The sequence below is a fragment of the Lygodium microphyllum genome, chromosome 19 (assembly GCF_053477565.2).
Source record: "Lygodium microphyllum isolate KBCC chromosome 19, Lygodium_microphyllum_v1.1.10, whole genome shotgun sequence".
Taxonomy (NCBI): Eukaryota; Viridiplantae; Streptophyta; class Polypodiopsida; order Schizaeales; family Lygodiaceae; genus Lygodium; species Lygodium microphyllum.
In genome coordinates, this window is record NC_141153.1 from 40,462,372 (window position 1) to 40,479,293 (window position 16,922).

At 43.4% G+C, this 16,922-nt stretch overlaps 1 protein-coding gene across 1 annotated transcript in view; it reads right to left on the reverse strand.

Moving 5' to 3' along the window:
* Nucleotides 1-16,922, reverse strand: part of LOC148019781 (wings apart-like protein 2) — a 62,551-nt gene that overhangs the window by 29,353 nt on the left and 16,276 nt on the right. The window contains exons 3-5 of the mRNA XM_087699944.1: nt 13,966-14,320; nt 13,505-13,617; nt 5,537-5,674 (exon numbers count right to left, since the gene is read on the reverse strand). Of these exons, the coding sequence (XP_087556070.1) occupies nt 5,537-5,674; nt 13,505-13,617; nt 13,966-14,320 (606 nt within the window). The remainder of the gene's footprint in view (nt 1-5,536; nt 5,675-13,504; nt 13,618-13,965; nt 14,321-16,922) is intronic.

Below are 16,922 nucleotides of genomic sequence, written 5' to 3' on the forward strand. Positions count from 1 at the left end.
CACAGTCCTAATGCCTGCGTTTTTAGTCTTTCTATCTCCTGCAGGCTGTCTTGCCTGCGTTTTTAGTCTTTCTCTCTCCTCACCTGCGTTTTTCTACTGGTTGCAACCTCTTACTGCTGGTCGCATCCTCCTCCCACCAGCAGCTCACTTTCAGCCCTTCCACTGCCCTCCCACCCTTTGAGGTGGACATTGCGGTTCGTGCTTCACACTGCCCCCACATCCCTTGAGGCGGACATTGCAGTTCATGGTTCATGGTGACTGACCTCTTCCTTCTTCAGCAAGGCACACTGGTACCCATGGCTTCTTTACCAACAGATGACCTGACTACTGGGTGCTCCTACTGTGGTGTCACCAGGCACACCACTGATGCTTGCCGACTTCGACCTTTGCTCCCCATCCCCCAGAGTGTATGTGTCTTCCACCAGGCACTCCTTGTGCCACCTCTCCTTTCTAGGCCACAGAGAACATTCTGCATCGGCTATCAAAGTACTATGCTCAAGACAATAAGATACATCCGATACGCACTAAGTCCTTTCGAGCACATGGAGGATCGATTGGCACTATGACCTCCTAGAGATCGTCGCAACGTCAACGACGGTCTTCTCCCACCTATTTTGAGATACAGTGGCTACCACGGCCCGCGGTTCTGCAGTCCACTCCATCGAGAGACGGTGATTATTTGATACCATCTCCTCGTCAGTCCGCTCCTTCGAGAGAAAGTGGCTACTTGATTCCTTCCTCTTCTTCGGCTACCCAGTCTGCTCCACTAAGAGACAGCGACTGTTGCCCACCTCTTGCTCATTCTGAGCCCCATCCTTCCCCACCCTCGACTCCTCAGGTTCGAGAGGCTACATCTGGGAGCTCTTTAACACCCCGGATACCTTCTTCAATACGACTAGTGGCACTTCCTTCGTCATCAAACATTTTGGAGTCCGTGATCCATGAGTTTTTGGATTCCCTATCTACTTCAAAGGGAAATTCAGAGAGGAATGTTATTTCTTTGCACTCAGAGGGGGCATCTACTTCTTCTTCGACTTTAGCGGGGGGCCCTCCACCTCCCACCTTAGAGGGGGAACCTACTCCACATGAAGTTCTTCACCCATCCTCTACTTTCTTGGGGTGGCTGTCTTCGACCAGTCATCTCTTCTACTGATACCCAAGATCTAGAGGGTCTATCTAGATCGGGGCCCTTGGGTCTTCAGCAATGACTTGGTGGCTAGGCCTTCGTATTCCTTCCGACATGGAGTCACGGAGCTAGTGGCTTCTCTCCCGAGGTTGAGTTTTGGGTTCTACAACTCATCCAGTCTCCTGACTATCTTCAAAGGTCTCCTTTCAGGTGGTATTCTCAGATTACAGGGTGGATCTTCTTCGTCACTTGGTTAGCATGGAGCCACCTTCCCAGATCGAGTACGGGCATATCCTTATGGTTCTCTGCACCACACAAAGTCCGACATTCCTCCTATGCATTGCATGTTTTCATCATCTTTGTACTAGGGTGCTTGGGCAAGTGAACAATTTCCCCACGAGGAACACTGTCCAAGTGGCACCTGCTACATGAGCATTCTTTAGCATGTAGCATTGCATCTCTACCTCACTCTTCTCTTGTTCCCCTTTTTGGGCCTAAGAGGGGGTGTTGAGAAACCCTTCACCCCCACAGTTTGCGTTTTTGCATTTCTGCGTTTTGTGTTTAGGATTTGCAGCTCCAAAAAGGAGCGCCATCCTAGACTGACTGTGCTTATTTATAGGCCACTCTCTCATTCATTCCTTACAGCTAATTCATTCAGTCCATCACCTCTTCTCTCCAGTCTCTCCACTACCCTCACATCCCTTCAGGAGGACGTTGCGATTCGTGGTTCGTAGCTGGCTTCATCATCTTCCTTGTGCTATGGCACCCTTGTTTCCTTGTATCACATTCACTCCATGATTCAAAACTTCATCCTTCCATTCATCAGAGTTTATTTTTTCTTCTCTTCTCTTCTCCATGTTTGCCGAGTTCACTCTGTGTTCCTCCCCGCAAACCCTATTGTCTCGCTGGTACGTTATCTTTTGACATCGACCTCCCACACACACTCTTTCGAATTATCCCTCTGGGAGTGCATCCTAGCTACTCGAGTATGGATTGTTTGGTATCGCAATTTGCCTCCATGGCATTACCTAGTGGATCATCCAATCATTATGTTGTGCCTGAAGCAACATTTAAACAGGGCTATCGTGTCCCAATGCCTCCACCTCCCCCTACTGTAACATATAGACCTATGGTAGTTCCAGTACCTCCATATCAATTGGCACTCATTAGACATCAGCTGCCTATTTCAATTTTCTACCTATCCGCCATTACCCCCTCCTTATCCACCGCCACCACCACTACCTTATACTCCACACTACCCCATCTATCCACCTTCACAAGCACCTCATGGTTCTACCTCCTCATCCACCAAGCTTGCTTTTAATAACAAGACACATTTCAACAGGTTCAACTACACCACTTGGCCTAGTTTGATGAGGCATGTCTGAGACTCTCACAACCTATGGGATTTAATACAGGGGTTCAAACCCCAATGTAATCCCGCACTTGCTCCATGTGAGGTCGTCCGCTCATGAAAGGCTCATTATTGTCTCCGCTATTATCAAACTTAATATACCTAAGAAGACTATGTATTGTCAACATTGTCAAAAAGCTGACCATTATGACGACGAGTATTGATCTAAGGCAAGAGGCACACACCCAAAATCCAAGAATCAGACTCCCGCACCCCAATTGGGTGACCCCTATCAACCAGGGTGGTGGTAACCCTCAACATGGGCAATGGCAAGGCCAAAAGTACATTGCCACCGGTCAGCCATTACAATTGGCAAACTACTCAACTCCAAAGGGTTTGTTTGACTGGTCCGCAAAGGCTCACATTGTCTCCTTAGAATAGCCTGAAGGATAGGGGAAACCCTAACCCTAGCCAAGCAGAGGCTATATAAACAACCTATGGGTCACTATCAAGTGTGAGATAGAGTGTATCCAAGTTATACCTTGAGCAACTTAGTAAGCAAGATTTTGTTCTTGTACTTTGAGTTCCTATCTCCCTCTTGTGCACACTTTTCTTGCTGCAACTCTGGTTTTCCATATGTATCTCTCTTAGGTTTTAGTGATAGTTATATGTAAAGTACTAAAGTATAAGTACTAAGGGTGTGTTCACACCCAAGCATGTATAAAAGGAATGGTGGCTCTTTATTCCCAATAGTCTCCTGCAAGTAAAATGAAAGGCCTTAATTCATGGAAAATTACCATGCCGTTTGGCCTATTTTCACTCCACAAAAACAGTCAAAAAATAATTGCTTGTATACAAAATAGTTTGTTTTTGACAACATGACAAATGCCCCAAAATCTCCTAGGAAAGGACATATTGTGGGCATCCTCGTTCATCCCTCATCATTATTGACTTCAGCCCTTTGTGATCAGCTACCAACACTCTAACTCACTGTCACACCTGCACCCAAGGCTGCCGCCTGCATCAAGGAGCTGCCACCCTATCCCAAGTGCTGCCACCTACTATCAGAAGGCCACCCTGTTTTTGAGTGCCATCTCCAGGCCTAATTAGTTGTAGCCATCATCCACATCATCATCTCCTGCTGGACAGCTTCATTTTGCTGCTGCCTCACTTGGAGGACTATCACCATCAGCTGCATCATCCTCCTAGCAGCTGCATCATCCTTCCAACTAATTGGGCTACATTGTCAATCTGATACCTGCACTTTCAATGCCTAGAGTCTACATTGACATCCTGCTGCCTGGAAGGTTGTGTTTCACTCCCTCTGCTGCTGCCTACATCATCATCATTCATGGTGGACAGCTGCTGCTGCATTTTGGGATCTAGCTCAAGTTCGACTCACTCTCAGAGCTGTTCTCAGAATATCCTACACCACTTGGTTCAATTTTGCCCCAATCCTTAAGACATGGAGGTTCAATGCCCCTTTGTATCATTCATCACTTCGATACACCTTCATCTTCATTAACCATTCATCAAATTGTACTTACCATGTGTTGTACATTTTGCATTCTATGTTAGAAGTGGTGCAACAATGGAAGCATAAACAACATGCTGAAATAAACTGCTGAAACACAAGAGAATGAATGAATAAACACAAATACAGATGAGAACTCAGATGTATGCTCGGGAAACGGAACCCATATCAAACATGAGACAGCAGCATACAACAATGAGTCACTGGCTGTGTGGGCACCCTGGCACCGGCTCCTCTCTCCTTAGAAGAATCCACAAATGATGGCTGAAGTACACAAGAGGAGGAGGAGCCCTAGTAATATATAGGCATAAAATGGGGGGAGCAATAAATGCAGTCGGCCAGCATTAAATGCTCCCTAGCCCTAAAAAGGACACCAAAAAATCCACTAAAAATACTACATAAAATGATGTAGTCTCTGCAACACAGACTCACACCTGAGCTGACTAATTTGCTAACATTCTATTGGTTGGCTCTAGCATTTCCTTACACAATGTCTTGCTGCTGCTATCCATTTACCTCCTAATGACCAGCAGAATGCTGTATCATTTGTGGTGGTTGCCTTGCAACAATAAGCCTACAACAGGTTGAAGAGCAGAACCATGTGAATCTCACCCAACCTTTGCCTTTGCCCTTTCTATAAGCCCCCCTCCATTTCTCCTTTTTTTTATCTCCAAGCATGTGTGCAATGCAATGCATAAATCCACACATTCTTTTGTTTTGTTTTTTGAGAACCCATTGTTGAGTAGTCCATTAGTACTTCATGACAAGGTCCAGTTAAAGGAAAATCATAAATTGTAGTACATAAATCCATATAAGAAGCGTCTATAACACACACACCCCCCCCCAACAAAAAAAAAGAGAAACGCACCCACAGACACATACTAGACATAGTCTAGTTACGACCTTGCAATGTGGATGGCAGTAATATACCAATGTGTGCTTCAACCTCTTGTCCTTCTCACACATCTTGTGGTCCCAGGCATTGGGGTTGGGTCCACATATGCATACGCATGCTGCACTCAAACCTCTATGACTAGCAGGCCCGGACAATGTGAAATGGGAACTGAGAGAATGCAAGGGTTATGAAGACCTTGCCTTCATAAAATGGAAGAGCTTGTACCTGACCAGCTATTCCAGATAAATGTTTCATGGACTGTCACAATGGCTAACTTTCAACAGAGCCACTGCTTCCCATGAAGGTTCTCTATTACAAGCACTAGTTATATAAGTAAGTTTTCCTGTTGATAAGTAGTCCTTGTCATGTCCCTAACAGTAATAACTTGACCTTCACTTCAAACTCTTCTTCTTCTCATGTACCTTAATTGAAGACAAACCTGGAGCATTGACTACTTCTGTAAATTGTGCAACATAATGCACACTCATCTACATATTAAAGTAGAGAAGCCTCAACTAGCATTGATGGGAGATTATTTAGTCAAAAAACAAACAACCACAGCTAAGTTTCAAAGTGTAATAGATATGAGAAAGTACTCGTGTAAAATGTACTATTTACTGGAGATACCTGATTGTTTTCACTGAGAAATGTAACATTCTCCATGACCTTGAAGCACCTTAGAAGCATGCCCACTCCTTCAGTCCATTGCTTGTAGCTATATTTCTGGGAATTACTTCTCATCTTCAGAGTAGTTTTTGGCATTTCCTGAAAATGCATGTATTCAAATCATTGTACTGATAGTATTCATGAGCGCACTCTTGAGTATTTCCCACAAGGTGTAAATGTAAGTATCAGAATATGTGCTCGAGTATCATTGTACTGATAGTATTCATGAGTGCACTCTTGAGTATTTCCCATGAGGTGTAAACGCAAGTATCAGAATATGTGCTCTTTAAAGACAACCATGGCAATACAACAGCAGGGTGATTTGTGTAAACCAGATCATGTGCCAGCTTAAACTTTCTTTAACTTCTGAATGATGCCTCAGCAGTGTGTGTGAAATAAAACCTGATCAGACAAGAAATAGACAAGTATTTACAAGAAGCTAAACAATAGAGTATTAACATCATGTAGCATACAGAGATGGATGAATACAAGCCAGATCTCTTCAAATGAAAGCAGCTAGCAATGCCATCTCATCAGTCTTGTTAACCATGAACACATCATGAACACTTCTGCAATATACTCAGAGGTCCCTTCAATAGAAGCTGAATATTTTAGGTTTAACTGTTTGAAATTTTGATGGACACTAGCCTGAATATTCAGATTTGGACCACTTGCATCCTCATATGAAATGTCCAATCAGAAGTATCAGTCATTTTCCTCAAATAAGTTACTCACACTGAAAAGCTGCAAGGTCAATCACTCCTCTCAGGACCCAAGGACATAAGCTCCTACCTTTGGGCCCATATTACACAGGCTGCCTTCCCACCCCCTCCCTTGCACTCCCACCCCCTCCTTTGAAGTTGCCCTCCCTTCCCTCTTGGATGGTGCAGCAGATCCCTGAAGCTGCCCTGGCTGCCAGTATTTCCTGTGGCTGAACGCCACCTCCCACTGGCCAGGGACATAGGAACTAGAGCTGCTCAGTGAGCAGTGGCCTGTGTGTACAATGCACGTCCATTGGAACAAGCAGTTGAAGCTCAAGTTTCAACCAACCCAAGCATTATCCTCTGCACTACACAACAATGGTGCCTCCCATGGATATGTCTAAAGTAGTAAAGGGGTCTGAGGCAGCTCAATTCTACATTGCTAATATTGGCCACTTGGCTCTTGCCCATTCTATAGTTCAGGAGGTGAATATCACACCCCTCATGCACTTCAGCCAATAAGGGGGAGCAGATGTCACCCCCCAAACCTAGAGCCAAGTGCCATTATCGGACACACTTTGAGCTAAAAAATGTGCATTGAACAGCCCCAAAACTCAAATGCATAACTGTGCATTTGTATTCTGATCTCTCCAGTCTGCCCATCATCTACAACTGCTGTTGTGACCATCTGAGAGCTGCCCACACCTATGTTTGGTTCCGGCTGTTGTCGCCGTCACACCAGCCCTATTTTGTGACTACTCCAGCCCCAATCTGACTGATTCCAGTTGCCATCCTGACCAACACACCCTAGAGGACTACTGGATTTTCAGCTGATCAGGCCGCCCTACTGTTATTAATAGTCTGAAGGTCCTCTACACAGCTGTGTTTTGTTCTTGCAGGCACCCCTGCTGCTGTCCAGCACTTTGGGGTTCATCTTAACACTGCATTTCATCTCCAACATCATTGTTCATTATCTCCGGCGTCAATGAGCTGCTGCGTTTTTGTTTCCCGCATGCTATCATGTTGTTCACAGCCTTCTACATCAGTCTACTACGTCGACTCGCCCATGACTGCTGCATTTCATCACCTTCCACTCCAATCTACTGCATCCTCATCATCTTTTGCTTCAACACAATGGTTGATGCACTTGGGATTCATCACCAGAGGACAACACTCTCCCTTAGTCCACTCCCACAAGGACCATCAGCTGTTGGACTGAAGCCTTTAAGCATTGTGTACATACATTCACTCCTCCATTCATCATTCAGTGTTTATCATTCATTCACTTTCATCTTCATTCTTCAGTTTTGTTCGTTGTGTTAGCATCTTTGTTCACAATGTTCCAGTCATGCTCATACGCACACTGTCTTCTTTGCAAATCCTAGCATATCTCCACAACCCACAATTCATCTTCAACTACAGCAAACGAATATCTATTAGGCAAACAAATAAGCACCCTCACAAGCATACATTTGGCATCGTGGAATGTCAATAGACTCCACTTAGTGGAGCATGAGGTCCCAAGAAGCTGTTTGTTTGACAGGATTGGCACCCATTACTGGTTGGGCAGATTTGGTATTATTCTTTTGCAAGAGCGCAACCCAAGAGAGTCAAAAAGACACTCCTAGCCTCTAAGAGGTCCTTCTAACAACTGGGAGTACTCTACCAACACCCATGGTCTAAGTCATTCTTTCTTGTGTCAAAGATCAAGATACATGTCCACCAAAGCAAGGAATGTGGGCCACATGAGACGTGTGCAGTTCCTATCATTGTGATCCTTGACATCTAAGCACCCATCAAGGATTCAAGCAAGGACTGCTTTCTAGATATACATAGTGGCAAGCCTTTTCAAGATTGGATATTTCTTTGAGGAAGTAGAGGTCATCCAACCACCACTATCTCTTGTGAAAGTGGGCTGAGGGAGAGTGTCAAAGAGAGTCATTTTCTATGAATGGATCAGGAGTGTGACAAACCAACAAAATCGATGTAGAAATTTGATGTAGACAACTCTGGCAGCATAGACAAAGAGGATTGTCCCACACAAGTCTAGAGAGGAGGAGAATAAAGATGATTGAGAGGACTAACAACAGTAGGGCAGCAGGCTGGAGTATTAAATGCAGCAAGCAAATGGCTGGAATGGCAAAAGACAGGAATATGCAGCATGGCATCTCTAGATGTGAAAGGCAATTGCTAATCAAAACGCAGCAGTGGAAAGCGCTAGAAAAGAAAATGCAGCCACTGTGATAACTTCAAAATCCAACAATTTACCACTTTGGGTTAAGAATGCCCTCAAAAAATCGAGATGAGTCGACACCTGATTGGCCTCAAAATGGTGACACCCCTTGCAGTAATTCTCTTCACATTGATTCCAAAATCCTGATGTACAACTGAGATTTGACTTCAATCCCCAAGAAGATGTCAAAGCCTTGCCTCAAACTAAGGAGGTACACCCTTGAGTTCCTAACTTCCTCTATTGATCAAGCTAATTCTCTTACAACATTTAGATTATATTCTTGATTTCTATAACCAACGATCACAAAATCCAATTTGCCCCTTGATTCCACAATCCAAGAAGCTCAAATTGAATCCTCTTCAGTCGTATGTAAATCAGGCCTCTTGTAATGGCTTCAAACTAAGATCAGCAAATCCCTAATCAGTAACACATTAGGTTCAAATCCGAGGCTCTAGTCTCCAATTTCCACTACCACATTATGCATGCATTTGATCAAGATGAGAGAGAAGCATGAGAGAAAAATATTTGATTTTCAGTCCTAAAACAGTGATCAACATCAATTTCCAGCCTATAATAGTAACTAGCATCATCAATCCTCAATTTGCCCCTTGTTTTTGAATGCTCCGGGAGAAAAATTGAGTCTTCAACAGTCTATACAAATTATCCTTGTTATAGATGACCAAATCTCTTCAAAGCTACTACTATTGTTCAGATTTGCAGTGATAATCCTTCGTGCATGGGTTTTTCTACTGTCTAATCCTCCAAAATCAAGTTCAACAGCTGCCAATTGCTCCAAAATGGGATCATTTGCTGTGTATTGCCCCAAAACTAGTCTCCACAACCTTCTCCAACCTTGCATGACCTAGAAACCATACTAGAACGGGAAAGAAAGAACCTAACATGGAAAATACACTTGCATGCAGCCCCAAACTGACCCAAATTTGACATTTAGCAATTTTCTATTTTCACCTGGGTCTCCACATACAAATTCAAGCTGAAATAGCCCTTTGGCCCTATCTTCATTTAAAATAACTATGAATATCTAAACTTACCTAAAAGTGTTGAAACTTTCCCCAAATCTTAGTCTAGGTTATTAAATCATCTAAATCTCTAACCCCCATTACACCAAAAGTCATTTTCAAGGGATATTCAATGTCTCTAACCAAGATCCAACCTAGGTACCCCACTACCACCTATCCACCACAACTCATGCCGATGTCCCCCACTGCCCAAGCTAGGACTATCTGTCACCGTGATACATTCAACTAAATCTCACATTTACACCAAACGTATGCACAAACTTAAGTGTCCAAAGAGCATTAAGTTGAAAATTCACATCCTCATGACAACTAGAGATGAAGCTAAAAGCACCTGGCTATCTAGCAACAATCTATTCAGCGACAAGAGATAAGGATGATCATGATGATGATGTGTGAGGGGAGAGAATGCCAGTGATGATGATCAAACAATGCAATAAAGTGATGAAGGAGAGCCGACACTGAAAGATGTGAGTGAGGTTCGTTCTTAGTAGCCTTAGTTGCTTGGAGTTTCTAATGAAAGACTCGAAACAGCTAGGCAACAATCAAAACGCAGTTTTTGCCCCAAAAACAAAAGGCAATATGTGAAACTGCATGTGTGTGTGTGTGTGTGTGTGTGTGTGTGTGTGTGTGTGTGTGTGTGTGTGTGTGTGTGTGCGTACATACATATAAATGTGTGAATCAACATTGAAACTTAACAAATTTACGTGTATTGAAAGATATCATAGTCCAATAACCACAATCAAAACTTGATCATTTATCATTCATGTAGTGATCTATGAGTCATGCTTGAAAGTTTCAAGTTCAAACGGTTGCTTCAAAAACAATTCACAATACTTGGTGCTAATTGATAAAATTGAACTAATTTACCATAACTGCAATTTTTTCAAGGTGGGAGGTTTTAAATCTTGAGGAAGTAAAAATGTGTTTCGTGTTTCTAGGAATGGCAAGAAATGGAATATCATTTCCTAGGTCAAGAAATGGCATTTCGTGCAACTATGACAACAATGAACACTAAGGTGTCAATTCTCTATCGGTTATCTACAACCCAGTCAATCATTAACAAGAAGACAAGGGAAGAGTTTCAATTGCAGAGGATAGTCAAATTTGGTTATCCACTCACCCCATACTTGATCTAAGTCTTGCTTTTTTGCCAAGGTAATGCTTCTCTTTGCACACAAGTCTCACATGCTTGCCAAGCCTGAGACTCCCAAGTGAGAGGCCAAGTTAAGCTTCTATACACTTGGCACTATATGGATGTGAAAGATGAAATTGTCATGCTTGAAGGGCTTGGCTTGCTTCTTGAGGTGCTTTGTATAAATACTTATGCAAAAAAGAACTAGGACAGTTTCTCATAGACACAAACTACAACATGAACATAGGTATTCATCCACACACATCTCACGCATCCATGATTCACCCTTCAGTCGATCTCCCTTTACACCAACTGCAGATCACCTTCACCTCTGCAATGCTTGGTGGATGCTTCTCACAGGAATGGCTCTCTTGTGCTGGCTTCTCAAGCTGATCTCATGCCACCTTGTCTCAGCTAGCTGCCGCCCTCTGAAAGGTGCTGCCCAACCTATGTTTTCAGGCCTGGAGCCACCTGATCTCAGCCTGCTACCCTACATATTGTGCAGCCACGGCTGTCCCCTACTGCCCATCATCATCGCCGCCATCTTCTTCATCAAGTGACATGTTCCCATGCTGTTCAGCCCTGCATTTTGCAGGTATAGTAGCCATACAGCTTCATTAGAGACTCCTCCAGCACTAGACCACATCACCAGCCCTTGCATTTGCTGATTTCGGCCCTGTTCCCACCAACCACTGCTGTGTTTTGGCATTTAACAGGCCACCCTATCGAATTTGAGCTTTCAGAACACACTTCAATTGTTGGGTATCATCTTCTTCCTCTCCAACAGCTTCTGAGCATTGTGTTTCACTCCCTCTATTTCTGTCCATCTTCCAGTGGCTACTCCAACATTCCAATGCCTGGAGGACTGTGTTTCACTACCTCCATAGAGCAGCTCTTTTCCTTATCATTGAGAGCTTTGCCCAAAGGACTACATTTCACTCTCTTCATGGTGCAAATCCCTTCCCAGTGCTGCCACTTGATCAGCCAAGACAGTGCAATCATCTCTGAGCTCCACTCCATTGTATCAGCATGATCCATTCAACATGATGCAATGTTCATCATTCTTCATTCTTCTTTTGTGTTTTAAGTTTTCTTTGTCGCACTGTTTGTTGTACACTTTTATGTTTCTCCCCACAAACCCTACCATTTATTGGCATCCTTACTCCTAGGTGGGTACGCACATACAGCACACAAAATTTATATTACCGATAGGCTGCAGCTTGAGAGGTTGGCCTCATAGCTCCATCAAGGTGTGGATGTACAACTATGGCTTCAAAATGATGTCATCTTGTTTCAAGTGACAACTGTTATGATCAGCTCGGTGGTTCAAAGAGAGGGATGTCACTATCCTCGTTGAGTTACAAGTAGCCAATGTCACCTCACTGAATCCCCATGAGGTTACAATGTACATAGTAGGTAGGCAGCCCAGTTCTCCCATCTTGGAAGGCCGAAGCAAGTGACTGGTCTACTCTACAATCAACCCAAACATCTTCTCCATATCCAAGATAGATTAGCAAGGGTCGGCCTTCCCAAACCTATTGCGGAGAAGAATCAAGGTAAGAGGCCTAAGAGGGAACATCGCTGCTAAACTCTCTATTGGTCAGTAGAAACTTCACAACTGGGGAAAGCCTTTGATAAGTTACATTAACACCCAAGGGATATGGCATTGGCCAATTCATTAGTCTCAGAGGTCTCAGCAAGTTTTTCCTCTTACACAGGCACAAGCAAACATTGACAAGAGCATAGCATTACTAAACACGCTTTTTGGAAGGAACCTCTAGGACAACTGTGGACAAAAAGTGTGCAGTGTCCCTCCTTTGGCTGGTTATCCATGGCAGTCTGGCTGTTGGCAGTTGTTTGCACAAGTGCAGCAAGACATGATTAGACAGAGATGCCCAAGGCAATAATGCTTGGAGACACCAAATGTCTTCTGGCATATAAGAAGGCTCAGCTGATTTGGAGAGGACTTTGCAAGATTCTTTGCCACAAGCTTTGGTGTGAATTTGGCAAAGCTTTGGACTATCCATCATCCATACAATCAAAGTGCATTGAGAGTAGCTTCAGGGTGACTCACGCCATTGCTAGGGGCTAAAACATACTTTCCATCATAGCTAGGGGTACCCTAGCCTGTTCTTCAAACTGTAGAATGGCACTCCCCCATTGTAGTTGTACCCTCCACATTGGCTTCTCTTCCACATTCCCCTCGGAGCACCCTGAGAGGCTTTGTATATATTTGAAGCTTCCACTATGCTTAGAATTCTTTCCGTTTTCCATTCCAGCTCAGCTGTTTATCCCATGTTGTCGTGTTTAACTTTGGATAATAAACCACACTTTTTTTCTGCCAAAGGAGGAAAAACAAACACAGGTCAGGTCCTGGAAAACCCACCAAACTCAGTCTCTGCTTTAGTCTTGAGGCGCTGTCAATAACAAAGTTCTACCAAACATGGTGGGTCCTTTATATAAAGGAATGACAATAAATAAGCAAACAGTAGCTGATACAATTATCACCCTCCTATGGTCAAATGATGCGATCAAAAACCAAATGAAGACTTATTAAGCATAAGCATAGCCCTTACAGTTCAAAACTATGGATATATGCCTAACGAGAAGTCTAATGGAGAAAAACACTCCAGCTAGAATGGTCGATTAATTTATCAAATTAATTGTACAGATAAACACTGACTTCCAGACAACAAAAGCATTCACAGATTAGAAAATTTTGCTTCTGCCCATCATACGTTCCTTCACATAAGGTTGCCACAAAGGAAATGCTGCTACAATAAATTCTTAAAAGTTATGCCCAATCAAGAGTAATGGCACTACCTTTAGGGTGAGAAAGCAACTTGCAACCAATTCAGATAGCGTATCCAAACCACCCAGTTCTCGCAACCTTTCTTTAAACTGTCCACCAATCCGCCTGACTGTCCCTGCATTGTCTGTTGTAACAAAATTCAATCGGTTGAAAGCCTACATTCACAAGCTTGAATACATACCTACAAGGACAAAAGTGAGGAGGAAGAGAAGGAAACCGAAACCAGAACTTCAGAAACATAAATGGCCATCATAATATAAATGACTCTGGCTAACACATGAGAAATATAACTTATCCTGATTATATCTTCACTAAAAATTAATTCAATATTCACCATGCTCCCAGACATTACAATCATGTTCAAACACATTGCCCAGGTCACAATGGAAGTGACCTGGGCTTTAATACGTGGCCTAAATCACTAAGTAAAGACACAAGGAAAATAGGACCAATCCCTTCAAGAATGCCAGACCTTCAAGAACTACAGTAGACAGGCATGCCTTTTCCAGGGTGAGTAAGGCCACCCACTCAGAGCTCGATGTTTCAGGAAGCACACCATTCTGATCATCAAGTTTCAGAACACCTTCACCCCAACCTTTCATACTAGACAAAAGATGATTGACCTTGTCCACAACACTGGCTCCTCCTTGGTCACAAGAAGTTGTTGAACACTCCACTTTCTGTGCCCTGGGCTTTGAACCCAATGCAAGCAGCCTGCTTCCAATGGAAGACATCCGTTTCTCAGGGGCTGCAGGGCAAGTTGGGCCCAACAGCTTCATAAGGAACTGAATGCAATCTGGAGAGTCCAAAAGGGTCTCATCTTGTCCCTGCACACAAATATGAGAACGAAAAATGCTTGTTCATACCAGTCTAGTGCCATGACGACATACATGTTAATAGCAGCAGAGAACTTTGAAACACAAGCTAACCCAATATACTCTTCAACAAAAGTAACCCAACAAGCTAGAGCTTTGACACAGAAGTCAACTTAGTGTATGCATAGACAAAATCAAGAATACAAGCAAGATCTTGGCAAACCGGTGCAAGGTCGATATACATTTGCGAAAAGAGGCCAGCTTATACATGCCCTTGGACCACCAACTTGCATTAGAGAACATGAAGTTTGAAAAGATGAAGAGAAGTTCAGCTTTTCATTAACATGGAGATTGCATAACAGAAAAAGGCCAGTGTCTTATGACCATGTGATGATGACACTTTTGACTCGTGGAAAACTAAAGACATTTACCCAATGTTTGTATATCAATTAAGAGTTATTACACACCCTTTAAAGGCCTCTACGACCACTTTATAACAAGTTAATATCATTTGCACTTCACACACACTCAACGATATCATGAAATTGTAAAGCTTCACCATGAAAGTCGATTCACCTGTTGCACTACCAAAATATGCTTCCTAAATTATCATATTTTCTAGCATTTTCTAGCTCATTAAATAGCCCCAAAAAGGCATTGTTTCTTTTTTGATGGCTCCAGCACATTCTATAAAAGGTCTCAATGTGCACACACGTCTTCGTCCCTTTATCCTCGCATTCAGTACCATCACCTCAGTCATCATTATCTTTATCAACAGGCTCCTCCTCCACCAACACAAGCTGCCACCCTGCTCTGTGGTGCTGCAGCCCACATTCTGAAGGTGCCAGTCTGTCACCTTTACCTGACCGCTGCCATTGGCCTGCCTGGTGGATTCCCCTGCTGTCACCAGCTGCTCCATGTCATGCAGAGGATTGCATTTTTGTTCTCAGGATCCATACATGGAGGACTGCACACTGCACTCTCCCTCAGCCTGCCCCACAAGAGTCAATGATTGTTGGACATATCCACACCTCAAGCACCCACTAATCTATAGCATCTCCTTCATTCATTTCAATTCAGGAGTGATTCATTGAACATTCATCAAATCCCCTTTTTGATTTTCATACTCTTGTTTGATCTCATTGTGCTTTAGTCGTGTTCATATTCCCACGGTATCAGAGCATGCTCTTCTAAAGAGTATCCTACATGGATATCATGAAAATCTTGGCTTGTACAAGTTACACAAGCAACACATAACCGATTCACCATGCCTCAAACACCTTTTTCTTGGGAGCCTAAGGTGTCCTCTCACGCCTTTCCTTCATTGAAGGCCTTGAGGCGACATTATGGTCTCAATGAGGACAATGCATCCTCCCCCTCATCTTGCTTTAGTCTACCAAATGTTGAGTGGATGCCAAGCAAAGAGTTCAAGGAATATTTCCATACAAGATGGCCTAACTATAGTCACCAATCTTCCCTCTACACTCCAACAGAAGTTGTGTATTAGTCAAAGCATTCAATTGGTACGGGTCACTTGACACCACCTCTCCACTGATGGAGGATATATCCCTTTCAGATGATTGGCCACCCCTCATCTCCATGTCAGCTATAATCCACTTGATTTGTATAAGCCGAAACCCATCTGTAAGTCACTATAGAGACCCAAACCAGTATCAATACCTTAATGTTGATAGAAGAGGCTCTAGAGGCACAAGCATGTCTTCAACTATTCCTATTACATTACTTTGTTTCATATGAGCGTGTTAATCATTCTCAATTCCCTCCCATCTCTCATATTGTAACCATGGAGACCTAGACCGGTATCAATACGTTAGTGTTCATAGAGGAGGCTCTAGAGGCAAAACATGACTTTAGGTATTTCTATTACATTATCTTTTATTTCATATGAGTATGTTAATGGTGCCAATCATTCTCAATTCCCTCCTGTCCCTCCCTCTCCAGACGATCAATTAGGTTCTCTTCCTTATGTTCAATACCGTAGGATTAGACTCCACGCTTGCATCATCTACCTTATTCCTCCAATGTCTAGTGCATTAGGCTTAGGACCTTTTTGTATCTTCTCACAATTCACTTTCATTTCCACACGTTAGCTTAAATCATTGACCTCTAGGTATTAGATCTTCACAAGGATTTCATTCTTACCCACAAGTGCATGCCACTTTGCACCTAGTGCTCTGTTGCCTGGCATGCCATCCATGCACATGGCACCTTCTATTGAGCTAAAATATGCATTACTTGCTGATTAGCCTCTTAAACAGCCCCAAAACACACTAAAAACACTCTTTTAGAGTAAAACCCTAAAACGGGGAGCGGTTCGAGAGAGTTCAATGGAAACCCTAAAAAAAGCAGCGATTCAAGAGTTTAGTGAAAACCCTAATTTTTGGGGCACCCTTCCACATCTATAAATAGACAGGCTGCCCCCATTCAGCCATTATCCTTGTTTGCAGGTTACACCAGCCCACACACCCTCTGCTGCTGTTGGCGCCCAGTTTTCAGCCTATAGCCTGCCTCCATTTGCTGTCCAGCCATCATCAACGGCAACCACATTATCTTCAGCCTGTCCATTGTTGTAGGCGACAGCTGTCAGCTGCTG